Raw genomic sequence first — 27,404 nt, 5'->3', positions numbered from 1 at the left:
TTGGACTCTATCTCTGTTTAGAAATTGGTTAATAGAATAAGTCTATTTGTTGTTAACAACTTACATTTTATCCTGTATAAGTCTTTCTCTTTTATTTACATCTTCAAGATTTTCATCTACATCTTGGGAATATTGGACCAAAGTAAGATTCTGCTCTTCCAGCTCTGTGAGGACTTGAAGTAATTCTTCTGGTTCTTTGAAATAAAGTTCTGGCTCCTAATCAATCAATAATGAAGAATATAATTCACTTAAAACTATGCTACCCATGCACTTGTGACTTATGTAGAAAACAATAGGGAGTAAAGGAGTACCATTCTGATTATGAGGGAGACATAGGCAGAGAGTGACAGAAACCTATTTCCACATGAGAGCTGGCCTTCAGGAAGAGAACATTTTGGGTGTTGGAGGGAGATGAAGGTTAGAAAAGGAGAAAAGGAAGAAGAAGATGAGGAAAAGAGAAATAAGGGATGGAGCAGAAGAGGCAGGACAGGAAAAGGGAAAGGTGGGTCTAGGGAAGGGCAAGGGAGAAGGAATAGAAGAATGAGAAAGATAGGAAGCTAAGTGAATGTCATTTTCTCCCCAAATTTTAATGATTTTACATTTTCCAAAATTTTAAGTATAATCTTTTATTACAATAAGTAAATTTAATTTTTAAAAAAGATGACTTGGATATTTGCATACTTGTGTTCATATTTACTATAGACAGGCGCTGGAAGCAACCTAAATGTCGATGGATGGATGGATGGATGGATGGATGGATAAAGAAAATGCGGTATATCTATTCAGCCTTAAAAAAAGAGGAAATCCTGTCATATGCTACACAACATGGATGAACCTGGAGAACATGAGGCTAAGTGAAGTAAGCCAGTCACAAAAAGACAAATACTGTGTGATTCTACTTTTATGAGGTATCTAAATTAATCAAACTGTTAGAAGCAGAAAATGATTGCCAGGGTCTAGAGTGAATTATTCATTTGGTGTAGAGTTTCAGTTTTGCAAGATGAAAACATTCTAGAGATCCACTGCACAACAATGTGCTTATAGTTAACACTACAGTACCGTACATTTGAAAATGGTTAAGATGGTAAATTTTGGTTTTTTTCCACAATAAAAAAAAAAAAGATGACTTGGGTAAGGTATGTATATATAACAATGGGTGGTGTTTTTTAAGTGTCTTTTGTTCCTTTTGAGTTTCTGCAGTGTATTTAAGGTGGGGTTAACTCAAAGTCAGTCTTGTAGCCATAAAGGGCTGTTTTGTTGAAGGTCAGTTTATCTCACAGTCCAGCTACCCAATATATCTCAAGTCCCAGTAAAATGCTAAGCAATCAGAAAATGGTTATTTTTACAGGAAGATTGTAGATAATGTATATCTCCTAAATTATTACCTTCTTATTGACATTTATTTTTCATAAAATGTCTGATGACAAAGATGAACTATATATATATATATATATATAACCGGAGAACAGTATCAAAATCATATTTTCTTCTGGAAAGTTATGGAATATTTAGAATAAGACATTTTAATTTCAGAATAAGAAATGAGCATCTATACTTTTCACCAAACACAATATTTAAATCAAGAAAGATAATCTGGTTACCAGATCATAGTCCATATCATCATCTAAAAAGAATTCCAAACTGTCTTCCGAACTGATACTTTCAGCTTGGCTGTAAAAGAAAAAAGAAAAAGAAAATGCCTGATTTCTGAGCCATTTTCTGTCAACAGATTTGCTTTTATTTCTAAATTGACTTTGGAACCTAACTATAACATAGTTCTTTTCAATAGCCTGTTTAGCCTTTCAAGGAACTACTGATTACAGGAATCCATGGATTCCATGAGTATACAAAAGAAAATCAGATTCAGTCTTAGACAAGGGTGACCTCTGCAAAAAATGAGACCACAAGGAAGGGCTATACATGGTACCAATTGTTTGAGTTGCATCTATAAAGCAGGGTCATTTTTTAAGAAAACAAACACATGACAACCTACATTGCTACATCTGCTTTGTCTCTTTTAAGGCAATCTTCTTGAGAAACTAAACATGAGCTCTAGTGCTCAAAACAAAGCTTGTACCTTGAGTAATGCATTTTTTGTCTTTTTTAAAACAGATTTTACCTTTTAAAATATCTTCTGATCAGGTTGAGGAAATGTTGGTTGAAGGGTGGGTGGGGTGGGTGATGAGGTACACCCTTAAAGAATAATTACATGGCTTGCAAAGTGGCTCTGGAAAAATCCTTTAAGAAGGATAAATTGAAAATGATTGCAATATTAAAAGGGCAGGGACTAGGGAGAGAGGATGGTGGCTGTTGGTGTCATCTAGGTGAGTCACACTTTCAAGTAGAGGGTAGTGATGATGGGAAAAGTGACTAAAGGGGTGAGGTAGGGAGGAGGATCTAGAGATTCATGAAAGAAGGAAATGGGAACCAAGAGTAGAAAGAGCACTCCTGGGGTCAGAAGAGAAGAGACAAAGATGACTCCAACGTTTGTAGTCTTTGAGCCTGGAATAATGGAGGTGGCACTAACAGAAAAGTGGTTTAAGGGTGAGTTAAGAAAAAGATTAAGATTTGCTAAGATTTGCTTCATTCATGTTGAGTTTGAGGGGACAAAATAACTACCTGGAGCTGCCATTTAAGCAATGGGAAATAAGTTGTGGGAAAGCTAAGAAAGGACCATAGCAGTAAGTGGTATTTGGGAAACATCCCTTGAGAAAGCACTTGGTATGACATCCACCCCACTCTTCTTGGGTTCAGTGGTAACATTTTCTAATCAACCTTTCCCCATCTCTGATATTCTTGCTACCCTTTTGGGTTTCTTTTCTAAGGAAATATTTGAGGTTGCTCAGTCCTCTTCCCCTCTCATTCTACCCATTCTTTCAGAGTGATCTCATCCGCTCTCATGGATTCGACCACTACTAATATACTAATGCCTCTCACATCTCTCTTTCTCTTGAACTCTAGACTTCAATGTCCAAATTTCAACTGGACATCAGTATCCACCTGAGTGTCCCACAAGGAGCTAAAATGAACACATCCAAAATCATACTCCTTATTTTCCTCTCAGGCCTGGTCCCCTTACTGTGTTCCCTGTATCATTGAATGACATCATACACCCAGTGCCACACTAGAAATTTGGGAGTCGTTGTGACTACTCTTTCCTCACAGCTCCCCTGAAGTGTGGGCAGAGCCTGTCAGTGCCACTTCCCTGACGTCTCACAGTCTTTCCTTCTTTGTTCCCACTGCCACTGCCTGGCTGAGGCAGTCCATTCTCTCTCATCTGACGGATTGTGACAACAGGCTCCTAAGTGGCCCCTCTACCTCTATCCATTTTATTCTCTAAAATACTACCATAATCCAGTTTTTAAAAATGCACATCTGCTTGGGTCTCGGTCACACTCTGGCTTAAAACTCTCAGTGGCTCCCTGGGGCACTTGGAACAAAGCACAGACTCTGTAGGAGGGCATCGCCACTTCCCTGCTCATGATACTATACCGATTTACCCCTCAAGCTTCACCCATGTTTACCCCGTGACCCAGACAATCTGAACAGAGCCAAGCTCTGCCACCCCTGTGCCAGGAGACCCTTCCCTCTTCCAGAACGTAGCCTCATGACTCCTTCTCCTCTGACCAGACACAGCTTAGATCTGCCTGATCTGGAGATCACTGATCCTGCCCTTGCTCTCTCACTCCATCACCCTTGTCTGGGCTGAGTCCTTTGCATTCCTGTGGCACTCTGTGCTAAACCTTCCAATGGCATTATCATATTGTATTGTGACTGACTAATTCCTTGTCTGTCTGCCTCATGAGATGGTAAGCTCTTTGAGGGCAGTGACTGTCCTTTATTTATTGTTGGGCCTACAGGGCATTCAATAAATATGTGCTGAGTAAATGAAAAACATTGAGAGCGGTGAGCTTTCTGAGAGAGCGAATGTGATGTTTTCATATTACTGTATGCATCAATAGATGCAGAAAAGGCATTGGGCAAAATTCAATACTCGTGATTAAAAAAAAAAACTCTAAAAAAAATCAGAATAGAGAGGATTTGCTTAACTTGATAGAGTATCTACAGCTACAAAAATCCTACAGGTGACATTTTATTTAATGACAAAAACCTGAATCTTCTCCAGACTGAGAACAAGGCAAGGATGTCTTCCCACTACTCTGATTCAATGTAGGAAGTTCTACCCACTGCAATAAGGCAAGAAAAGAAAATAAAAGGCATACAGATCATAAAATAAGAAATAAAACTGTTTTCAGATAGCATGGTGATCTACAGAGAAAATCCAAAGGAATCTAAAAACCCCAAAAGAACAAAAACAAAATTTCCAGAACTAATAAGTGAGCTCAGCAAGGTCAGATTATACAAGATAAAAATACAGCAATCAATTATATTTCTATATACTAGCCATGAACACAAGGACACTGAAATTAAATACATGATACAATTTACAATTACTCAAAAAGGAAAAATAGAAAAGAAATACTTAAGTGTAAATCTAACAAAATACTTAAAGGACATATATGCTGAAAACTATTCAAGGCTGATGAAAGAAATTAAAGAAAATGTAAGTAAAGGAACATTCTATGCCTATGGATTGGAAGAATTAACATAGTAAGGGCTCCCCAAATTGATGTACAGGTTTGTATTAGTCTCCTTGGGCTACTGTAACAAAGTGCCACAAACAGGATGGCTTAAAACAACAGAAACGTATTCTTTCACAGTTCTGGAGGACAGAAATGTAAAATCAAGGTGTCAGCAAGGCCACACTCCCTCTGAAGTCTCCAGGGAAGACTCTATTCTATGCTTTTCTCTTAGTTCCTTGTATTGTCAGCCATCCTTCTTGTTCCTTGGCTGGCAGATGCATCACTCCAATCTTTGCTTCTGTCATCACATGGCATTCTCCTTGCATCTTTGTGTCTCTCTCCTTTTCTTAGAAGGACACCAGTCAGATTGAATTAAGGACCCAGCTTAATGACCTCATCTTAATTTGATTGTATCTACAAAGATCCTATTTCCACATAAGGTCACATTCATAGATACCATGAGTTAAAACTTTAACGAATCTTTTTGGAAGACATAATTCACCCCATAACAAAGTTTAACACAATTCCTATAATAATTCAAGCAAGATTTTTTTGTAGTTATAGACAAGATTATTCTAGAATTTGTATGAAAAGACCAGGAAACTGGAATAGTTAACACAATTTTGAAAAAGAGGAATAAAGTACAAAAAATCAGCCTGATTTCAAGACTAATAGCTATAGTAATCAAGACCATGTGGTATTGGTAAAGGGATAGCCAGGCAGACCAATGGAACAGAAAAGAGAATCCAGAAATGAACAAATATGCCTAACTGATTTTTGATACAAGTGCAAAAGCAATTCAGTGCAAAGCCATTTCAACAAATGGTGCTAGAACAGTTGACATCCAAAGGCAAGACAACAACAACCCACAATCTAAATATCACCTCTTATACAAAAACTTATCCCAAATGGACCACAGACTTAGATGTAAAACTATAAAACTTTTAGAAGAAAACATGAAAAAAATCTTTGGATCTAGGGCTGGGCAAAGAGTTTTAGACTTGACATTAAAAGTGTAATTCATAAAAGAAAAAACTGATAAATTGGACATCATCAAAATTTAAAACTTTTGCTCAATAAAAGACCCTGTTAAGAGAATGAAAGGAAAATGTACAAACTGGAAGAAAATATTTGCAAACCAGATATCCACAAAGGAATATTATTTAAATATGTGAAGAATTCTCAAAATTCAACAGTAAAAAACAAAAGCAGACAATCCAGTTAGAAAATGAGCAAAAGACATGAACAGACATTTCACCGAAGAGGATATAAAGGTGTAAACAAGCACACGAAAGGGTGTTCAACACCATTAGCTTTTAGAGAAATGCAAATTAAAAAACACAATAAGATATACACATCTATCAGAATAACTAAAATAAAAAAATAGTGAAAATACCAAATGCTGGTGAGGATGCAGGGAAACTGGATTCCTCATACATTGCTGGTGGGAACATGAAATGGTACAACCACTCTGGAAAACACTTTGGCAGTCTCTTTAAAAACTAAACATGCGTCTACCATCCAACTCAGCAGTTGTACTCGAGGCATTTATTCCAGAGAAGTGAAAACTACGTTCACACAAAAAGTTGTATGTATAAATATATTTATAGCAACTTTATTCCTTATAGCCCTAAGTTGGAAGCAATCCAGGTATTCTTCAGTGAGTGAAGAGTTAATAATACTACTCAGCAACAAAAAGGAACCACCTATTGATAGACCCAACAGCTTGGATGAATGTTCAGAGAATTATGCTTTGTAAAACATACAAATCTCAAAAGTTTACATACTGTATGATTCCATTTATATAACATTCTTGAAATGACAAACATCATAGAAATGGAGAACAGGTCAGTGGCTGCCAGGGGTTCAGAGGAGGTGGATGGAGGGAAGAGGATGTGACTATGAAGGAGCAACATGAGGAATCCTTTTGATGATGTTCTGTATTTGATTGTATCTTGATTGTATTAATGTCAATATCCTGGTTGTGCTATTATACTACAATTTTGCAAGATGTTACCATTGGGAGAAACTGGACCTCTTTGTGGTTTTCCTTACAACTACATGTGAATCTACAATGACCTGAAAATAAAAACTTAATTAAAAACACAACAAGAGTGACTCCTAAATGCCACAGAAGCAGAGTGATCCGAGGGCCCTTGGAATTCAGAGCATGGTGTCTGTATTGACTTTTGTCGTGGATACTATGGTGCTGGTCCAGATCCTGTCTTTGAGGCCGGTGTACCTGTCCTGGTCATGAATATTATTTTCTTAAAGCTCCCCTGGAGTAGCCAAGGTAGAGAACTACCAATTAATGAAATAATGAGTATAAATGCGTCAACAATCAAGTAAGGGAAGAAACAAAGAAACAAAAAATGATTTATAGTCCTATTGCAGCAATCTTGAATGACATGGTAAAATTGCAAACACACAAGTCAGCAGAGTAGACTATAAACAATATGGCAGTGGTTTCTGAGAGACAAAGAGCCAACGTGCAGTGGTCAGGCAGTTTCTGCAAATAGCAATTGCAGGCCATCACAGAATGCAGGGAGGCCTGGAGAGCTTGGTTGCCTCAGGAACATATAGAAACTATAACCACTACCTCCCTCCAGCATCTGTTACGATGGGTGTGGATATGTGGTATGTATGGTAAAGATAGGCTAAAAGAGCTATCTGCTAAAAAAAATTAATTCACAGTTTCTAAGACAGTTAATCAAGTATGTACTGTACATTGTTAAGGATGATTTCTTATTCTCTAGGGTAAGAGTGGTCTTCTTGAGTGATTTTGCTGTTCAGAATATCCAGGTGAAGTCCATGTCATTGGTGATGGTGGAGGTGAAAAGAAAAAACATGTAATTAGAAATGAGTCCTTGTTGCTTGGCATAAGATGTTCATTTTTCTGCACTGATATACCCATTACTTTAAAAAAAATCATTATTAGAATGATAATATAGAAAGTTGAGGTCTTTTATTCTACTGAAATTTGGTTCCAAGCATAAGAATAAAATCAAAGGCTCTGTATGGCGGGGTTGGGGGTGGTGCATGCCTATTGTCAAAAAAACATGGCACAACTCTTAAAGCTCACAAACCAGAGATGTAAATTGTGAAATATAAACCATAGTTCTGTTTTTACCTAATTATACGTATTTCTAATCATAGATTTTTAAAAATCAAGGTAAAACCTACCATGGTCACATTCAAGTCGGTCACACACTTGTTTCCCTGACACCTACATACCCTGGTTCCCCTGTACTAGTATCTGGCCCTGATCCTGGTCTGAAACTGAGAAGTGGGCAAAACTGGTCTAGGATCTCTGCATCTGCTGGCCCCCAGCTTCCCCAAGGCCATGCCTTCTCATGCTCGCACTCTGGTGACTTCCAACCACCCTTCCTGCTGTTGTCTTGAAACCATGGCAGGCCTCACTCTCTCCACCCTCTACCTGGGAAGCTCCTACTTTTTCAGAATTCAGCTCAAATGTGACCTCATCTTAAAGACTTCTAAATGCCTCAGGCTGAGATCACATTTTTAGCTTTTGCCCCCAGGCCCCTCACTATCACTGCTGTTATCACTTGTCCCATTGTATTGTACTGTATAGAACTATGTCCTGTTCATTTTTGTGTGTACTCAGAGTCTTGAAAAGTGCCTGATACATTGTATGCCTCCAATATATATATGGTGAGTGGGGGAAGGAAGGAAAGAAAATGGATGAAGAACCGGTGGATTCTACCACTGACATAAATTACCATCTTAGCTTCTAAGTTGATACCAGAATACATAATTAACTAAAAGTTCTTGTTAAAGGATGTTATTTAAGCTGACTGACTTCTATAGTCAAGATTTTAAAGAGAGGAAAACATTGACCCCACCATCCACTCCCTCCACTCCCCTCCCCAACATCCTACTCCATATCCTCTAACAGACAAAGTAATATGTCAAATAATTTGGGTCCAAATTAGCCTCCCAATCTGAAAGAATTTACTTTCTCAATCAGCTGGCCAAGTGCACGAGGCATAAAACTCATACCAGGGTTGTTTCTGGGGAGACAAATTGCACTGTTGAACTTTGCCCCCAGTATTAAATACCTCCAATGGCTGACAGTAGGGTAAAGTAGAAAAGGAGTCTCCAGAAGTCAGCCTGCATCAGGGGTCACAAACTTGGACTACAGGGTGGGGCAGGTTGAGACTGAAGGAGTTCTTGGAGTTGATTATGGACATAGTAGAGCTTCCTGAGTTTCCCCCAGTTACTTCCCTGAGTCACTGGCCAATGGCAGTCACCTGGTTGCCATTGACCTGGTTTGCTGGGCCCTGGGAATGGTCCATCAGTACCAGAAGGCAGGCATGAACCAGAGGAATGAGGATGTCCAGCCAGAAAGGACCTTGAATAATGACCTAGTCAGCCGGACAACTCATGCCAAGTCCTCTGCCCGTAACTTCTCTACCTGTTCTGTCCACTCACCCCCTCTCTGAGTTTTGTAATAATGTCAAGAGATAGAGAAATAGAAGTCCTAGCTCGCCAGGATTTAAGGTGATGTGGACACTATCCTCTGTTTTTCAGGTTAGCTTATAGGTCCTGGATCTACACTTTTGAGATGGGCACCATCTTTGGCTTTACTTTTGTGAGTAATGTCCCAGATCTCTAGTGTTACCTTGGCTACCTCTTCCCAGCGAGGAGTCTTCATTTTCTGCAAATGATGTTGTCCTGGACTCCACAATACTGGCCTCTTTTCTCCTTGCACTTAAGTCTAGAATGGAAAATAAAGAAGTTGGGAGTGGGGGAGGGAACACTTCTGAGAATGAAGGCTTTGTTTCAGGGTGAAGGTAGAGTTGTGAAAAATTCTAGGGACAGAGATATAAGATGGGGATGTCATAATCAGAAAATATATTTATGCAGATGACCATGGCTGGTCTCTGGAGCAGGCATGAGGGATGAGAACTGACCTGTAGGGCCCGAGGAGGTCTCTGCTTCCCACATCAGTCTGTCATAATCTCTAAAGTCCCAATGTTAGCCATTCACTCCTCTGGACTGAGACTCACTGCTTTCTGTATATCCCCTAGTCAGAAGACAAGTCTAGGAGCGCTGAGTCTGAAGCTGTTAATGTAAAACTTCTCAGTTTTCCTTCCCATGTGTTTTCTCTCTTGTCACACATCATGTATCGAGTTTATTAACCCAGTGTCATCACTGTGCTTGATAACTTTACACACATGGTCTGGTTTAATCATACTCAGCACAGTGAGAGACACAAGGGAACTGAGCAAGGCAGCCACCCCTGATGTGCTGACAAATGCTTAACCACCGGCTCTCTGGGGAAAAGATTTCCCCTGAATTGTAATTTGCCCATTTCAGTGGTGTAAATGCTCTGACCCTGGAGGCTCAGGATCCACTCTCAGCTGAAGTCTCTGTAGATCTTCAGAACCCTCTTTCCATGTGGCTTTCTCCTCTCCAGTGCTCTGCTCTGGGAACTCCAGCCACCATGACCTCCCTACCCCCAGCTCTGTCTTTTCAATTCACGGGGCCTATTGAGCACCCTTCTGCACACTGCGTCCTGGAAATGCTCCCCAGGCAGTATGCGGAGGTCAGCGCAGGGCTCATCCCATCTGTTTCTCCTCTCTTAGGGATGACTTTGTTTTGCTCCTTGATGTCTGATGTCTGAAAACTGTTGCCTCATACATTTTTCAGGTTTTTCAGGCAAGAGGGCAAGTCTGGTCTTTGTCACCCCAATGTTGCTGCAAGTCTTCTTTGATTTGTGACCCTACTTTCATCACTTACGAAATTCTTATATATAATAGGATCTAATTCTGGTGCATTGAGCTGATTTCCAAATGCCAGTCCCACCTCGTTTTAATTTCTGAGACTGTGATAATACATTATGTAACATCTTAAAGGATAAGTGACACCTTCCTATCACCTTCTTACTTCAAAAGTATTTCTCTTACTAGATGCACCTTCTAGAATCATTGTGCAAAGTTCTCCCTAACCCAACACCCAACTCCCTGACAAAATTTTGGTAACATTTTTACTATAATTCCATAAAGCTTATACAATAATTTCAGAAAAAATTGACAGCTTTACAAAAATCAGTCTTCCTGTCTAAAAACATGACATAGTTCTCATTTGTCATATCTCTAGGTCACACAATTAAGGTTTTTGCTTTCCTGGATTTAATTTCCTTGTATATTTTATAATTAATAAAATTAGTCTATTTAGCTTAATGTATTAGGTTAGTAATGTATAATTGACTTTGTGTCCATTTACTCTACAGAACACTTTAATAAGTCAAATCATTTTTCAGGTTTTTTTATTGGGGGAGGTATGTAGGTATGCTGTTATATTTATCTAAAAATAATATATTTTCTATTTCTCCATGTATGTATTTTTATTGCTTTATATCTGAAATAAGCTTAAGTTTCCAAAAATAATTTAATAATTCCAAAATAAATAAAATTCCTAATTTTTAATCAGAGATGGTGAAATAGTGGGATTGTTCAGGTTCTGCTTAAAATGAAAATTCTGACTAATAAAAAACAAACATTTAAGCAGACTATTTTAGAATTAGGGATATTTACTTGATTGAAATTAACAATATGGGACTTACTTGTCATTATACTTGGAAGCCTGACATTCACATTTTCTTTATTCTTTGACACCTTTTTCAGTGCTTGCTGTATTTGCCATTGTTTTGGAGACAGTTTCAGCAGAAAAAATCCATATTTCATGTACTCTCTAAGGAGGAATTCTGTTTTTGCTATTTCACTACTCAAAAGAAACAAAGATAGGATTAGATATATCAGTGTGAAAGCATGTCCATTTTTTAAAAAGGTTTTACAAAATTCATTCTCTTGAGCATGTATTTGAGTGATAATTTGGTTAACAATTATTATAAATATGGCCGTTAAAATATGAGTTTCAGTAAGCTGTGAGACGAGAAGCAAGAAACCTGTAGGAATGTTATTTGAATAAAACATGCCCAAGGATATGCACCCAGAGAATAGACTGATGTTAGTGTCACTGGGCAAGGGCTCGCTGCCCAACAAGCATAGAAGCCAATATTGTAGTACTGGCTTTTGAGAAAAGAAAGAGGTTTACTGCAAGGTCAACCGTCAAGGAGACAGGAGGCAAGGCTCTCAAATTTGTCTCTTTTTCCGTCAGCCCCTCAATAAAGCTTGCTCTTTTCTCAAAAGCCAGTGCCGTTGTATTCTATGTGCATCAGGCAGCATGCCCTTGCCTGGAACAATTTTGGTGACCATGAAGGGACATAGGTCTTGTGACTGCCTGCCCGAGATGCAGTAGCCCCCAGTGGAGTATGGGCCACAGACCCAGAATGGCCACATAGACCAAACTTATCTAGGGGTCACCTGTTGGGTTCCTGCTTCCCAAGCCTGGCACTCCAGGTTCCTGGGCACTTCTTTCGCTTTTGAGAAAAGAACCACTCCTGGATCAGATGTCTATGGGATGAGTTACCTCATTAAATCTCACCTGTGCCTGTCTAATAGCCTTGTCGCCATTGCAGGTTAGAGGCCCACCCTGGGGAGATTTTTTGTTGGGTTAGAGTCCTGAACTCTGGGTTTGAGTCCCAGGCCTTTGGATTTGACTGTCTGACTGTTTTGTTAGGATTGACGGATGACTATAGCAAAACTTTATTAAACCAGACATTAATGAGGGTCCTCTGACTCAGGAGAGAAAAGACATCGCTATCACTCCCTGACTAGAAACCTCACCTTACAGAGGTGTGGGTATTTTTTTCTCACCTGTGCCTAAGGTGATTGACTGACGGTATTGATACAGGTGTGTATCCTTAATGTCATCAGGCCTGACTACCTGGTTGGAGTGGAATGACGGAGTGGAAAGCAGAAAAATCCTTCCCCCTACCAGGAGAACACACCCTGTGCTTGGATTAAAGGAATTCTATACAATTAGACACATTTTTGTTTTCCCCACTGAGAATTTTAACCCCCTCTTGTATGAGCCAAACTAGCAGGGAGTTAGCATTGAACTGCTTTCCCCCATGTGCTGACAAGTTAACCTAGAAGCCTGGGCAATTTCCAGGTAGAATACATTCAGCCTAAGGCCTCCATACAGCCCTGTCTTTAGCATCACCACCAATGTTTGTACCCCCAGGCCCCAGCAAGCTTTCCTTTTTAACACACATGGGGGAAGCTATTAGGAGCGTCTGACCAAATTGGCTAGTCTTGGAACTGTGGGGATGGACTCCTTGGCAGCACCCATGACTTTTAGACCATGGTTCTTGGCAATCACTTCTACTAGAAAGCTTTTCAGTGTTCCCTAAGTGAACTCTCACATCCAAGCTGGGCATCTTTGACTCCTTGGTGGCTTCTCCAGGGAATTCTTACAGCCAAGTTGTGAATAGGCACTACTGCTGACTTCTTTTGAGAAACCAAACTAGGAGATGGAATTGGTTCCTAAATTCTAAGGTTCTTGCTTTCTCTCTCATACCTCCTGAGTCTGTTTGATTTCCCCCTGCTGTTTTGGGGGAGTGAGGGAGGGCCACTTTCTAGAGGTTTGCAATCCGTAAACTGTTTTTGGCTCTTGGGTTTGAAACCAGGGGTACTGACTAAGCCTTTGACTCAGGAGTTGCTTGCACATGCATGCTCTCCCTCTCCCTCTCCGAACGTCCATGCTCAGAGGGGCAGGCTCACCCCTCAGGACTAGCACTAAGGTGAAGAGTGGTTGAGGGCAAGACTCTAGTGCACCCAGGTGCTTCCTATGAAGGAACAAAGTGCTCTCTGAGCCCCAGATTGGCAACCCCTTGTGCTTCCCTTCGTCTCCCATGAACACAAGGTTTTTCAGGTGCAGCCAACATTGCAGCATCCCGCATTCCTCGAGTTTCTGATTAGGCCAATGTGGGGCCCAACCCACGGAGGCTGGGAAGAGGCGGCAGACATTTCCTAAAGGCAGTTGTTCCAGGGCCTCCTGTATTTCTGCCAGCCAGGAAGTAGACTGCTCTGAGCACTACAACGGAGGAAAGCCAGTCAGCCAACAGCAGAGCTTCGACTTCACTGATGGCTTGTTTTTCTTCAGAGGATGGACTCCTGCGGGGAGAACTCTCGGCTGTCCTACCATCAGCTCTGCCTTGCCCTGTGCTTCTCAACTTTCCTCAGGATGAGAGAAGGCAGGTACAAGGTGTGGGATTGCAGCATTTAACCTTGACTGGTTTTTCTAAGTTATTTTGTACTTTTTTTTTTTTAGCAGTGAGATCACACCAGGTCTTTGTATCAGCATAAGAACTTGCAGAAGAGATATAAAATTATGGTTTAGAGGGAAGACCCTCAGGAAAAGCCTGTCTTGCCTGAGTCAGAGCCTAATGATGAGCTGGACTTAATACATCTGGCTCCCTGGGCGCCTCCTGCAGTTCCCCCAGATGTGAAGGGGGTATTCCTGTATGTAGGGCTGAGGCTCCCACCACCAGCCCTCCTAGAGCTGCAGCCAGCCCTAGCCTCATGCCCTCCTTACCAGAGAGTCAAAAGGGATCGCTCTCCCCTCCCAGAACATGCCAGGGCATTCAGTACAGTCTGAGGAGCCCTCTGCCTCAGGCCGGGCAAGATCCCTTAAGATAGTTCCTGCATGTCTACATGACCAGGGTTAGCCCAAGGGATTTGCATATGTGCACCTCTCCTTTTCTACCTGTGATCTATATAATTGGAAAAATAGATCTTTAAAGCCCAACTTTCTGTATAGGCCTGACTGCCCTCTTGCCTTGTTGGGGCAAGATCTACTAACAAAATTAACTTTCTCACCAGACATTAAAGTACTCTCAGATCAGGCCTGCGCCCTCCAAGCTGCACTGTTAACAACTGGGAGACAAGTCCCTGAGGAAATTCTACAAAAGGTAAGAGCAGATGTTGAGGATATACATTTGGTGGTGCCAAATCCTTATACTTTTGCTTCTAATAAAACTAAGGAAGCTTCAGACCCAAATACAACCCTCACTTAAACTTTCTAGCAGACTGGGGATATAAAATCTCCAAGGGAAAAGTACAAATTTCTCAACCAACTGTGAAATATCTAGGATTTGAGTTATCTAAAGGACAAAGAAACTTACTGCTAGATGGAAGGGAAACATTTGCTCGGATAGCTGTACCCACTGCCAAAAGGCAGTTGGGAGGGTTCTTAGGAATGGCTGCGTTTTGTTGTATTTGGATTCTTAACTTTGGACTCATGGCCAAACCCCTCTCTGAAGCTTTTAAAGGAAACAACAATGAGCCTTTAAGCTATACCGTGGAATGCCATTGGCATCCCATACCATACAAACGATTGATGAAATCTATGCTAGCAGACCTGACCTGACTGATGAGCCTTCAGAAAATCTAGGTATGGAAGTGTTTACGAATGAGAGCAGCTTCAGGGACGGGGATTCTCGAAGGCCATAAATACAGTGGTAACTCTCATCAGGAAGTCTTAGAAGCAGAAATCCTCCCTCCAGGTACCTCTGCCCAGAAGGCAAAGCTCACTGTCCTCATTAGAGCCCTATACCTAGGAGCTAAGAAAAAGGTAACCACCTATACTGATTCCAGGTATGCCTTCTCTGTTGTACGTGCACATGGGGCCAGATGAAAGAGAAGTCTAGTAACATTAGGAAAGAAAAATATTAAACACGCAAAGGAGATACTGGCCTTATTAGACTCTGCTATTATGTCAGAAGAAGTAGCCATAGTACATTGCCCGAGCCACCAGAGGACTGATAGTTCTATAGATAAGGAAATAATTTGGCTGATCAGGCCACAAAATGGGTGTCCAGAACCAAAAACCCTAATCCTACAGCCCTAGCATTCATTCTAAGTGTGAACCTATCCCTGTTTAAGCCTCAGAATTTGGCAATGAATCTAGAGAGAGGAGAGGAATGGGGATTTCATGTTGACGCTGGACACTTAGATGGTGATCATTATCAAACAACCAAACAAGGCTGAATGTATAATGAACAGGGACTGGGGCTTCTACCTGAGCATTTAATGGAAAGAATTAATACTTGTCTACATCAAGGAATCCATTATGGGAGGGATGCATACAAACGTTTATTGTCGGTCTACAAATGAAAAGACCATCTAAAAGGTAATACAAAATTGCGGGATCTGTACCAGAAGCAATACTAAAAGCCACGTTCTACAACCACTGTATTTTTAGATTGAAAGCCTCTCAGATGTGCTACAAAGAACAGGGTTAAAATGACTAGAATTGCAGTTTCCAACCAAAAGCTTCAGAACCAGTTCCCTTTCTCTCTGTAAACAGATTTCCAGCCCTGCCGGTAGCAGAGGACCTCTGTAGGTCATTCCAAGCCCATAAAGAGAGAGAAGGAAAAATACATAGCAGGCGCTTGCATTCTTTGCTCTGTTAACAGCCTGTTTTGAATGACCTTTTGCACCTTTCTGGGGTGACAACAAGCAAGTTCTCTACCACAAGGCTATTTGGAGGGGTTAACTGAGTGGCCACTGTGCTTAATTACAGTACTTTATGCAAACACAGAGGCTGCTACTCTGGTTCTATAAATAGAGCAGAATCTTCTAATTACATCTCAGAGGGAAGGAGGGAAGAAGGGAAGGGGAACGCCTCTTGGAGCACCTTCAGCGTTAGGCTCCTGACATAGCAAAGGCTGCTGTAGCTGGAATGTGAGACACACATGTTGTTAGTAGCAATTGGTTTCAAAGTGAAACACCATCCAGGTCATTTGCCTCATTTTAGACAAATTATTATCTTCCTTCTCAAAATGTGTAGGATGTAAGTCTAGGACTTGGCTTTAGAAAAGAGAAACATCAAGTCCTCAAAAAGAAAAAACAAGTTTCAGCATGACTTGCTACCAAGACTAAGTGTCTCCTGAATTGTGAAATTACTGTCTAAGGATGTTGACGTTAGGAAGCTTCTTGAGATAGTTAAAAGCAGATCACGTGACATTCACTTCTCCACAGAAGAAAATATACAGATTTGAAAAAGAGAGTAGCAAGTTACAATAATTTTATCTCAACTACTGCTCCTGTAATGTTTGTCATTATAAATCCCAGTTTTTAATATCAATGTCAGTTTCAACCAAGTGGAAGTATAAATATAACAAATACTGCCAATTATAATTGTAAGATGACTGTAAAAATGTAAAAAAAAAATCCCTATTGCAGAGATGTTAAAATGGGGGAGGTAAAGTGCCTTAGAATGAAGGAAAAAAAAGACACTTAGAAAATAATTTGTTTACCCCTAACACTGGTTTCCTTCTTTGCAACTAATTTCTTAGCTTCTATATCGACAAGTTAGAGAAAGTTTTCCGCCAGAGGTCACTGGGTCCTGGTACCCAGGTGGAGACGATCCTTGATTGACAGGTTACTTATTTTTAAAATGTGTTCAGACTTATGAAGTCATTAATTGATCAGGATCATTCCCACTTGGGTCTTGCCAGGCACAAACAGGTTCCAGTGAGGCAGGGACACTTGATAAAGGAAAAGATGGCTCCTAGTCTCACCTTTTCACCAACTGTATTTCCATACTCGCTTTCTTGAGCTCTGCTGTCATTTGAAGTTTGTTTATCGTTTCTTGCGCTGCACTGAAAAGTAGCAGAGAGCTGTTAGTTTGTTTTGCGGTGTGTTGTGTTCTGAGAAACTAAAAAGAAGAAAGAGGGAAGGAAAAAGCCATCTGGCCAGAGTGAAAAAAAAAAAACAAAACGGACATTTTAAGAGCGTCTGCAGATCTCTGGTCATTTTCTCGAAGGAACTCTTCAAAGGCCATTGCATCTTCTTGGAGCTTTTTTTCTGCTTTCATGAATTGCCTTTCCTTCATTGTTGTGTGTTTTTCGTACTTTTTAATAGTATTTCTTTTGGTTGACAGAGCAAACTAGGAATATTGAATAAACAGAAGTGTGTCAAGAACATTATTCAACATTTCGAGCACATTTCAACAGTCTCAGAACAAAGAGAAAAAAAAAACTTGCATAGCATGTGATCATTTGTATTAGAAATGATAGTATGCCAAATCTTAGGGCTATGGCCTTTATTTCATGAAGGCATTTTATTTGGGGGATGGAAGGGAGAGGAATGCCTGTATTTCATTTTTATGAAGAGGCTCAATATTGTTGCAGAATGGGCCCCAAAATAAAAAATAGCTATGTGTCCCCTCAGGCTCTATCCTAAAAAGAAAAAGGAAAAAAAGGTTTCATGTCTCTCCAAAGAGCAGGTCCACTTAGTAGTATTATCCACAGTGCCCCTCTAGTACTTTCTGGGCTTTGGGAAATTGGGCCATCTGCAGCCACAGAGGTCCACGAGCAGGAAGAGCTGTGGGATAATAGGGTTCCAGTGATGCAATCCTCCAAGCCAGCCCAAGGGTTGGGGTGTTCAACCAGCCTCAAAGAGCCCTGTTTTTTAGAACCTCCAATACAACTTTGACATCTAGCTTCTAATTTTTTAGTACATAATGTAAGGATCCACTTGGGTTTTTAATGCCATGCATGAAAAAAAATTATAAACAAAGGCACATACATTCTAATATAAATGAATTAAAATAATGTAAATGAGATAACTTTAGATAAACAACAATCAATGATTAGATACTCCAAGTTTATAGCCAAAAATATTTCATCCATCACTTTATTGCCAAATAGTTACTGAGGGCCTACTGTGTGCCTGGTCTAAGTGGTGCTCATAGAGCAGTGAACAAAATAAAATTGCTTTTGTGAGGTATACATTCTAGTAGAGGATGGAGTCAATTAAAGGGGAGTAAGTGGTCCAGTAGGCAGGGGGTTGTCACTATGTACAGCCCAGGAAAGCTTCCCTGATATGATGAAAAATAAACAGAATGGAAGGAAGTAGGGAGCAAAGCATGCAGAGATCTGAGGGAGGAATGTCCTTCCTGGAAGGGAAAACCTCCTGTACAAAGGAGATAGAAGCTTGATTGGTGTGTCCCAGAAACAGCAAGGAGGCCAGCGTGGCTGGAGCAGAGTGAGCAAGGTGGAGAGTGGTTAGGAAGGAGGTCAGAGAGAGCACAAGCCATGGACCGGAAAAGTCACCAAGGGTCTTCAGCAGAGGATGGGCAGGTGTGGAACAGACTACAGAGAAGCAAAAGTGGAAGCAGTAAGGAAGTGTGTATAGCTCAGTGGTAGAGTAAATGCTTAGCATGCTCAAGGTGCTGGGTTCAATCCACATTACCTCTATTTTAAAAAGAAAAAAAAATTTTTCCAAAAAAAAAAAAAAGTGGAAGCAGGAGACCAGTGTTCAGAAACTATAACAATAATTCATGCAAGAGTGATTGGTAACATGGACTATAGTGGCGACAGTGGAGGTTATGAAAAGTAATGAGATGACAGGTGTATTTGGAAAAATATATATTCACGAAGGATACTTGGATGTGGTGGGTAAGGAGGAGTTGAGGATAACGTCAATATTTTTAGCCTAAGCAACTGGAATAAATGGAATGGCTATTTATGGAGACAGGGAGCAATGCCTGAGATTCAGACTTGTAGGGGCAAGGAAGGGTGTAGCCGGGGCAGTTTGGAAATGCGACGTCTGAGGCCTCCAGAGTATCTAAGTAGAAATGTTAATAACTACACTTCCATTTGTTGAGTCTGGAGTTCAGGAAAGAAGATCAACTTGGAAGTTGTTAATTCAGAAGTGGAATTTAAAGCCTGAGGCCTGGAGGAGGGTAGATAGAGCTCAGGGTGAAGTGTGAGCCCTGGGGCCTTCCAACATTTGGAGATCAGGGCGAAGAGGAGCAAGAAAACTGTGAGGGAGTGAGCTGCCAGTGCTGTGGAAGAACCAAGACATAGTGGGTCCTGGAAACCAGCTGAAGAAAGTGTTTCAAGAAAGGGAGGGTGATCACATGGGCCAACTGCTGCTTGACCATTTGAATTTGGCAATAGACGTAGAGTTGGTGGAATGATGAGGACAAACCCAACTGAAGTGGGCTTAGAAGAGGATAGATCTTTAGGGCAGGAGGGACGATGGATCTGGGACATGTAACAGAAAAATAAAATGTCCAGTGAAAATTTGGCAGCACTATGCAAGAAGTCTTCTACTCGGCTTAAAGGGAGAAAAATTATTTTAACTACCTCAAGCATAAACCTGTCTCTCTGGTCATTAATAAATTCATGGACAGTCCTTTTTGTATCTGCACCTTTAAAGAAAATTAGAACAGACTTAGGTTTAGTTCATTCTCCCTTAGAGATATTGTATAAAATAAAAGCTATGTCATTAAATTAATGCATACAGTATGTATCTGACTTTAAAAAATACCATACCTTCAGGTAACTTTTTTTCCCTAGCCACTCAAAAGTTACTTTAATAATATTTACAGCCATTTATTTTATGTCCATCTTACTCCAGAAATTTCATTAGACACTTTAAATACATAATTTAATCCTATTAATAGCCCCGGGAAGGTTTTTATTACTATCCATATCCTGAATGTAAGGTCCTGCAGCTCAGAGATGTCAAGATTCTTGTCCAAGATCACACAGCTAACAAGTGGCAGAAGGGGCATATGACCCCTAAGCCTGTGCTAAGTAAGAGTGAATTATTTTAAATCTAACGTTTTTGTCGATCTAGACAGAAAACTGAAGTCCTAAGGCAAAGAGTATTTGGGGCTCACAAACCAAATGTCTGGCAGGAAAGGAGAAGAAGACAGCTAGCATTGCCATCTGGCCATAGAAAAGACCAAGTTTCCTTTCAAGCTTTTTTTCGTTCTGGAAGTTATACATAGGCTATATTTCAATACATAAGGTTCACTTCCTGAAAAACCAACAGATTGTGGTGTAGAAAAAAAAAATCTCTTAATAACAATGTAAACAGAAGTAGAAATAAAATAGTATTTCCCAAATAACCAGTGAGGCTGTGCTGTGCTCAGAAGAACCACAGTCTCCTTGGGGTTGTGTTCTGCCTCTACCTCTTTCTCACTGTGGGAATGTGAATAAATTCCTTACCTACTCCACGCCTTGTCTGTAAAATGAGGATAGTGGTTGCGGTAGATTATATCACTGTTCCCAAATATTTTATGCTTTCTCTGTAAGAAGCTTCTCTCTCTCACCCCCATTGATATCAGGCTTGACCATTGACTTGGTCAAGCTCCTCGGCTTGGCATGGAAGGAACCTGCGTTGCTTCCAAGCAGAAGTTTCAAGAACCACCACCAACTGTCTCTTTCTCCCTCTGCCATAATTCCTGCATCCTTCAGTGCAGGACTCAGTGAAAAGCACCAGATTCAAAAGCGAAAGAGAAATAAACCTGTTGTCAGCCACTGAAAGCGAGGCGTGGTTTATTACCACCACATGAATTAGTTGAAGTGGAGCGTGACTATTTCTCTTCACCTTGTGGTGGGTGGTGGTACGAGAAGGAAATGAAGAAACATGTTATAAAATGCATGGTAATTTCTTAATGATTGTTAGCTGCTGTTATTTGAAAAATACAACTGGAATGAGTAATCAGCTTGCTTTCCAAGTCAATAGTAATAGCCACCATGATTATTGTAATCCTTAGTAAATAGTCTGTGATGGTGGGTGACAGGCAACAAGCTTTGGAGTCAGACGGGCATTGGTTTGAATTCTTTATCCACTTAGTGACCTTAGTGGTTGAATGTGACTCATCCTCACTGAGCCATTTTCATCAGAGGAAGAGAGGAGGCAAAACATCTAACAGCATTTTGTTGAGCATTAAATAACATACATGAAATTGGATAGCACGTAGTTTTCTTTTTACTACTTAAATTTTTTTTGTTGTAGAAATCAATATTCATAAAAGTAGTCATAGAATGAGCCCCCATGAACCTATCACCTACTTTAATATTAGCACATTTTACCAATCTTGTGTCCTCTTTTGCCATCCCTCATTTTTCCCATCACTGGGATATTTTTAAGCAAATCCAAGCCATTGTTATCATTTTACCCATAAATACTTTAGTGTGTAACTCTATCAGATCTAAAAAGTTAAAAGATAGCCATATGCCACTAGCATCTGAAACAAAATGATCACTTCCATAGTATCATCTTATACCAAGTCTTGGTTCAAATTTCCCCAGTTGTCTCACAAATAACTTTTTAGAATTAAAAAAAATTAAAATCTAAACAAAGATCAGTTTGTTTTGTATGACTCCTAAAGTCTGTGTTTTATCTGTAACAGCCGTCTCCCCTTCTACCACCCCCCCCACTACCTTTTTTTTTTTTCATTGCCATGTATTCATTTAAGAAACCAGGGCAATTTCCCTGTAGAATTTTCCACATAATAGATTTTGCAGATTGCATCCTCATAGTGTTATTTAACACAATCCTCAATCTCCCATATTTACCTGATTAGGTTCAGGTTCAATTTACTTAAATATTTTTTATAGAAAAAAGAATGGACATGTTTACTGCAGCTTTCATTTGATCACTTATGATGGGTCAGAAAAATTGAAATAAGTTTCAATATCCAAAAAAATCCTATACTGTCAATTTACTAAATATTATCACCATACTCACCATTTCAGGCTGCTTAAACACGGTCTGTCTGGCTGAGTTGATGCCATTTTATTCTTCGACTCGAAATAGACTGGGTTTCGCATTTTGTCTGTTCTGTCAGGCAGCTCTTTTGACCAAGGGACCATGTATATTAAAGCTCTCCCCAAAGCACCGGTGCTCCTCGACACGAAAGCACCTCATCACTCCAGGGAAGTGAAGACCAGTCTGAGGGATGGATCTGAATCTATAGAGAAAACCTATCCAGTGGTTTTGCAAAACCACAGTCAGGCTGCTGGCTGCGTGGAGGTGGAAACAGCACTTCTATCATGTGGCCTAACTGACGTGTCCACGCCAGTTATCAGTGTGATCTCTTTGCTGGCAATCTAGCAGACTGCCACTGCTGCACACACAAATAAAATAACCTAGGCTCCCAAAGTAGGGATCGTTTGCTCATTTTACTATCATGTGGGCTTGTCTTCAATCAGAATTCAGGCAGGAAATGTGAGGTTGGGGGATGAGAATTTCACTCAAGTCAACTCTTGATTGGAAACAAAGTCTGAGGGGGGACTTCTTTCTTTAAAATGAAAACGTCCAAATTGCTTATCTGCGTAATCAGCAGAAACTACAGCCTGACTTCCGTGGCCTCAAATGGCCTTGGATAATACCTAACAATTTTACTGTTTCCTTTTTAAGAGTCTAACATATGTCATATACTCTTTCCTCCCCCCGCTAGTTTTATTAAAAAATAATCGGCGTACGTGTCATTTATTCTTAAGAGACCAGGAACCCCTCCTTGAACCAGCAGTGGTGTTGAATGGGGTCATCTGAAAAGCCATGCTTCCTAGTCATCTCAGAACTGTTAGAGTGGCACGGAGTTTTGAAGTTAGCAACTTTGGATAGAACTCTTTCTAAAACACATCACGTGTAATTTCAAATGCTCTTGATGACTTAGGATTCACCATTCAACAATGTGAACTATGAAACCTGAGGCTGATGCTAGAGCAGTGCTCCAGTCACTGAGATCACTGAGTTGCCCAGCATTTGCCTCTTTTTCATACAATTACAGTGCAGAATATGCACCTCCGGGATCTTCTAAATATGTTAATGTGGCTTCCCTCTTCCTCCTTAATCACTGAATTCAAAGTCTTTCCTAAGTGGCTTTCTTACTCTCCAAAGTTTTTTTTTTTTTTTTTTTTTTTTCTTCACAATTTGGGGAAGTATATGGACTTTTGGAGACAGAGAAGTTTTTTTTTTGTTTAAGTTACCACAGCAAATCCTGTGCCCTCAGTGTGTGTTCATCCTTCCTTCCTTCCTTTTAATTTTCAGTTTAAAAATTTGGACAAGACACATTTAGGGGAAGATTTTATGACTCCATCATCCTAGCCTTAATCACTTTAACCTTGTTAGCTTCAAACTGATGTCAGTCTCTTTATAGGCACTTCTTGATCTGATAAGTAGGAAACGCCGATGACATTTTGATGACCAGATTGTCTTCTTTCATAGAGCAAGAACGAATATCTTGTCGTATTTTAACAGGTTGCCTTCAGAGGTCATTGAAACAGGTTATGTTTTTTTCAACAACAGGCAAACTTGTTTACTTCTGTGAGTTTCCTGATTCTGGATATGTGAGTTCTATGGCCTGGACCATCAAGGCTCCTCTTTAGACTAAAGTTTCTATATTTCTACATCTAGAATTTAGTGTTAATGGCCAGAGCTAGTACCTCTAATAACTGTATCATTTTGGCAGTGACTTTCTTCTGTAGAACCATGAAAATGAATTAACAGTCTGTTTCTTGGAAAAAGTATGTTTTCTTATTTAAAGTAGATTCTCTCCCAACTCTCAACCTCCATTTACAAAGACCCCCATATTATAGGACAGCATACTTTGTTTTCCTCCTCCAAAATACCCCTCAATCCTGACCTTAAGAGCAATTATTGAAAACAGTATTCTTGCACAAACAGTAGTTTAGACTTACCGTCTAACCTGAGAATAAGAGTGGGATCTAGCCCAAATTTGTCAATTGAGGAACCAGCTGTGTCTGTGTAGGTTGCTATTTGGCCCAGGTGTGAACGGCTCTTCATTCGGGATGAAAAAGTAGACTTTTGGTAGACTTTCATGCTGCGGTTCATAAATTTTTCCTGCCCAAGTGAAAAAGTTAAAAAGACTTTCTAATGGACCAAAATCATGTTGTCTTTAAAGAGTGATCGTGTATAAAAGTATCGTTTGCAACAAGCCCTTTCCTCATGACTAATTCATCGAACAAGCATCTTCAAGTCCTCATGTCTAAAAGGATTGTGCTTAGTTTTCAGTTCCTTTTCGTATGAGGCTGAGCACAAATAGAAAAACATTTGCCCTTGACTAAACATGGGCACATCATAAACAGGAGACTGGAAAATGTAGTTTTGTCTTTATTTTCACTGTCTTGCTCAAAATTTAGGTAACTTAAGAGATTCCACTGATTTGAAAGGACTGGTTCTCTGGAATTGAAAACTTGACCTCCTCAGTAGATGTAAAAAAAAAAAAAAACAAGCTTCCCGTTTCTTGTCTTTTCTCAATTTAATTTTGGATACTTTCAATCTATTGAACCCCGGCAAAAAACCATCACCTCACAGCTGAATCAGTTATTAAGCATTTCTAGATATTTTCCTCATTCTAATTAGAATTTTTGAAATGTCCTATAATCAGCCCTTACTTCTAGGAATAAGGAAAGCAAACCTCATGAAATCTGAACCATGTAATGTGAGATCTGATCATATAAGCAGTGAATTAACTGCAAGGCATAGCTGGAGAGTTGGCTACATCCCTGATTTAACTTCATACCAGATAATTCTAAAACATCACTTCCTCCTCTATTTTTATTCCATCTTCCTCCCCAGTACACATATATACATTCTCTTATCTGTATCTGCCTGACAAAGTTTGACTTACTCTTAACAGTTCAGCTCCTGTTATCTCCTCAGTAAAGTCTCTGCACGCGCGCACACACACACCCACACACCCACACACCCTCCGCATCACGGCCACCAACAAATATGAGCGCCTCTTTCTCTGCATGTCCTTTGTATTCCTTTGTATTTCATCGACTCTGAGATGCCATTTATTACAAGATACACTATTATTTTATGCACTGCCAGTGCTGTATGACGTCCCATTCTGTGTAACTGAATCCCAATTTCAGAAATGTGAAAATGTGAGGAATGTGAGTGTTAGAACTGAGGAAGCAAGGGTTTATCGTATTTGTTCTACCGGATTGTAGTGGGGTATCTGTCTTCCCCCAATAGGCGGTGAGGTCCCTACCACAGGCTGGATGCTCTCCTATCTCGAGTGTTTACACCATCTCCCAGCATAGTGGGCGGCACACACTCTGACATCTGACTCCATGCGATCTTTTCGAAGGGAAGGGTAATTAGGTTTATTTATTTATTTTTTTAATGGAGGTACTGGGGATTGAACCCAGGACCTCGTGCATGCTAAGCGTGTGCTCTGCCACTGAGCTATACCCTCTCCCCCCACTCCAACTCTGTGTCTCAACCCAGCAAAGTTCATAAAAAATGATAGATAAGAGGTTTGGTTCTAACATTAATTGGGGTTTAGATTTTAATCTAAACTTACCTTTTTCTTTGCTGCCATTTCATTTTCTTTGAAAAGAAAGAGATCTTTGAAAAAAATCTTATATGGCCTGTCCTGTTTGACTGACTCATCTTTTGCTTTCTCTGTTAAAAAAAAAAAATAGATAAAGGAAAACTTCTGTCATCTGACCTGTTGTCCAGAACAGCAAGGCTCTCAGCAACCCGGGGGAAAGTAGATGGGACTTGTGGGTCTCTGAGGAGGAGGCTGCAGGCATCCTCACCTCCCCAGCAAAGTGGGAATATAGGACCTAGATCTTGGGGACAGGAGCCACAGCTCCCCTGTTTCCCACAGGTAAAGAAAGGATCCAGTGCCTGAAACAGTACGAGATGGCTGAACACACGACATCCAACATGGGACAGATGAGACTGACAGCAGTTTATTAGTCATTTATACTCACAGCCCGGGGTAGGAGGATGCCTCGGGCTGCACAGGGCCACATCACATGTGCACTTGGGTGCAGAGTGAGCCAGAACAGGGTTGTGGAAGGCAAGCTTTGTAGTAACAAGAGGGTGGGGTGCCCTCTGTTTCCTACAGGAGCATGTGATTGACTTGTAGGAGTAATTTCACCAGCTGGCAGGGAAGTGAAACCCATTAGGTTGAAGAGCAGTGTAGCTGGTCCAGCCGATTTGATGGGGGAACTGGCTGGGTTGGGGGGACCTTCCCACTTGATAGTGGTTATATCTGGCAAGAGCAGGAGGACTTCCAGTTAGGCCTTTGGAGCCCTCTGAGCAGATGTCAAGGCAGCACATGAAATTTTAGGCCTTGTAATACATGAGCAGAGACAGCTGAGAGTGGGTCCAGGCAGCTGGGCTTCAAAACAGCAGGATTGTGGAAATGCATAGGCAACATGCTGGGCTCAGGAGGGGCCACCAGAAGTCAAGGATCCAAAGGGACCTGGGGCTGAGTGGCATTGCCAGAGTCTGTTGACCTGCACCCTGTACCACCACTCCCAGGCCAGAGCTGATCTCCAGACATCCCAGATGCGGACAGTGATGTCTTCCAGAGGGCGAGTCATTGGTGGGCTGGACCCTCTTTCCCAACTAACCTTTTCTTTCAAGGAAAACCCTACAAAATTAGACTTCTTCCCATCCCATATGGCTTAACATCTTGAATGCCAGAGTTTAAATTCCTACTGAATTGGAATATTTACCCATATTAGATATCTTTTTCAAAAGCATGACTTTTAATGTTTCCATCATATAAATATATTCATCTCTGAACCCTCACTACATAGGCTGACAAATACGAGGCACTAAAAGGTTACAGAATTGAATCAACAAACTGCATAAAATAATATTAAGAAATATTAAAGAAGACCTAAATAAATGGAGAGGTAAGTCACTTTCAGGGAGAGAAAGACATGATTTCATAATTTTTCACAATTGCTGAATGGATTCATAGTAATGCAGATAGATTGCTCACCAGGTTTGTTTGTTTTTTTTAAATAGAACTTGATAAGTAAATCTTAAAATTTACAAGAAGAATAAAGAGATAAGAATGGTCAAACCCTGCTAAAGAAGAAAAGCAGGGAGGGAGATATTGCCCTGCTATACATCAAAATTCATTATGAAACTATAGTAATAAATGTAGAAAGACAGATTTATTAACGGAATAGAATGGAAATCTCAGAAACATATTCACACATGGGGAAATGAGAGGCTGTCAATGGAGGAGCTGAAAAAAATTACTCTTATAGAAAAAAGATGAAATTGGATTTTCATCTCCCATCACATACAAAAATTAACTACAGTTGAATAAGGACAAAGCTATCAAAAATAAATCTTT

At 40.3% G+C, this 27,404-nt stretch overlaps 1 protein-coding gene across 1 annotated transcript in view; it reads right to left on the bottom strand.

Moving 5' to 3' along the window:
* Positions 1–25,619, bottom strand: part of CCDC38 (coiled-coil domain containing 38) — a 36,278-nt gene extending 10,659 nt beyond the window's left edge. The window contains exons 1-9 of the mRNA XM_074374478.1: positions 25,602–25,619; positions 23,965–24,127; positions 19,612–19,676; positions 17,242–17,405; positions 17,038–17,118; positions 11,144–11,330; positions 6,601–6,662; positions 1,602–1,671; positions 65–216 (exon numbers count right to left, since the gene is read on the bottom strand). Of these exons, the coding sequence (XP_074230579.1) occupies positions 65–216; positions 1,602–1,671; positions 6,601–6,662; positions 11,144–11,330; positions 17,038–17,118; positions 17,242–17,405; positions 19,612–19,676; positions 23,965–24,127; positions 25,602–25,619 (962 nt within the window). The remainder of the gene's footprint in view (positions 1–64; positions 217–1,601; positions 1,672–6,600; positions 6,663–11,143; positions 11,331–17,037; positions 17,119–17,241; positions 17,406–19,611; positions 19,677–23,964; positions 24,128–25,601) is intronic.
* Positions 25,620–27,404: the final 1,785 nt, after the last annotated feature.

Source organism: Camelus bactrianus, chromosome 12 (genome assembly GCF_048773025.1).
Source record: "Camelus bactrianus isolate YW-2024 breed Bactrian camel chromosome 12, ASM4877302v1, whole genome shotgun sequence".
Lineage (NCBI taxonomy): Eukaryota > Metazoa > Chordata > Mammalia > Artiodactyla > Camelidae > Camelus > Camelus bactrianus.
Note: the sequence above shows the minus strand (reverse complement) of the source record. Positions and strands in the feature narration are given on the sequence as shown.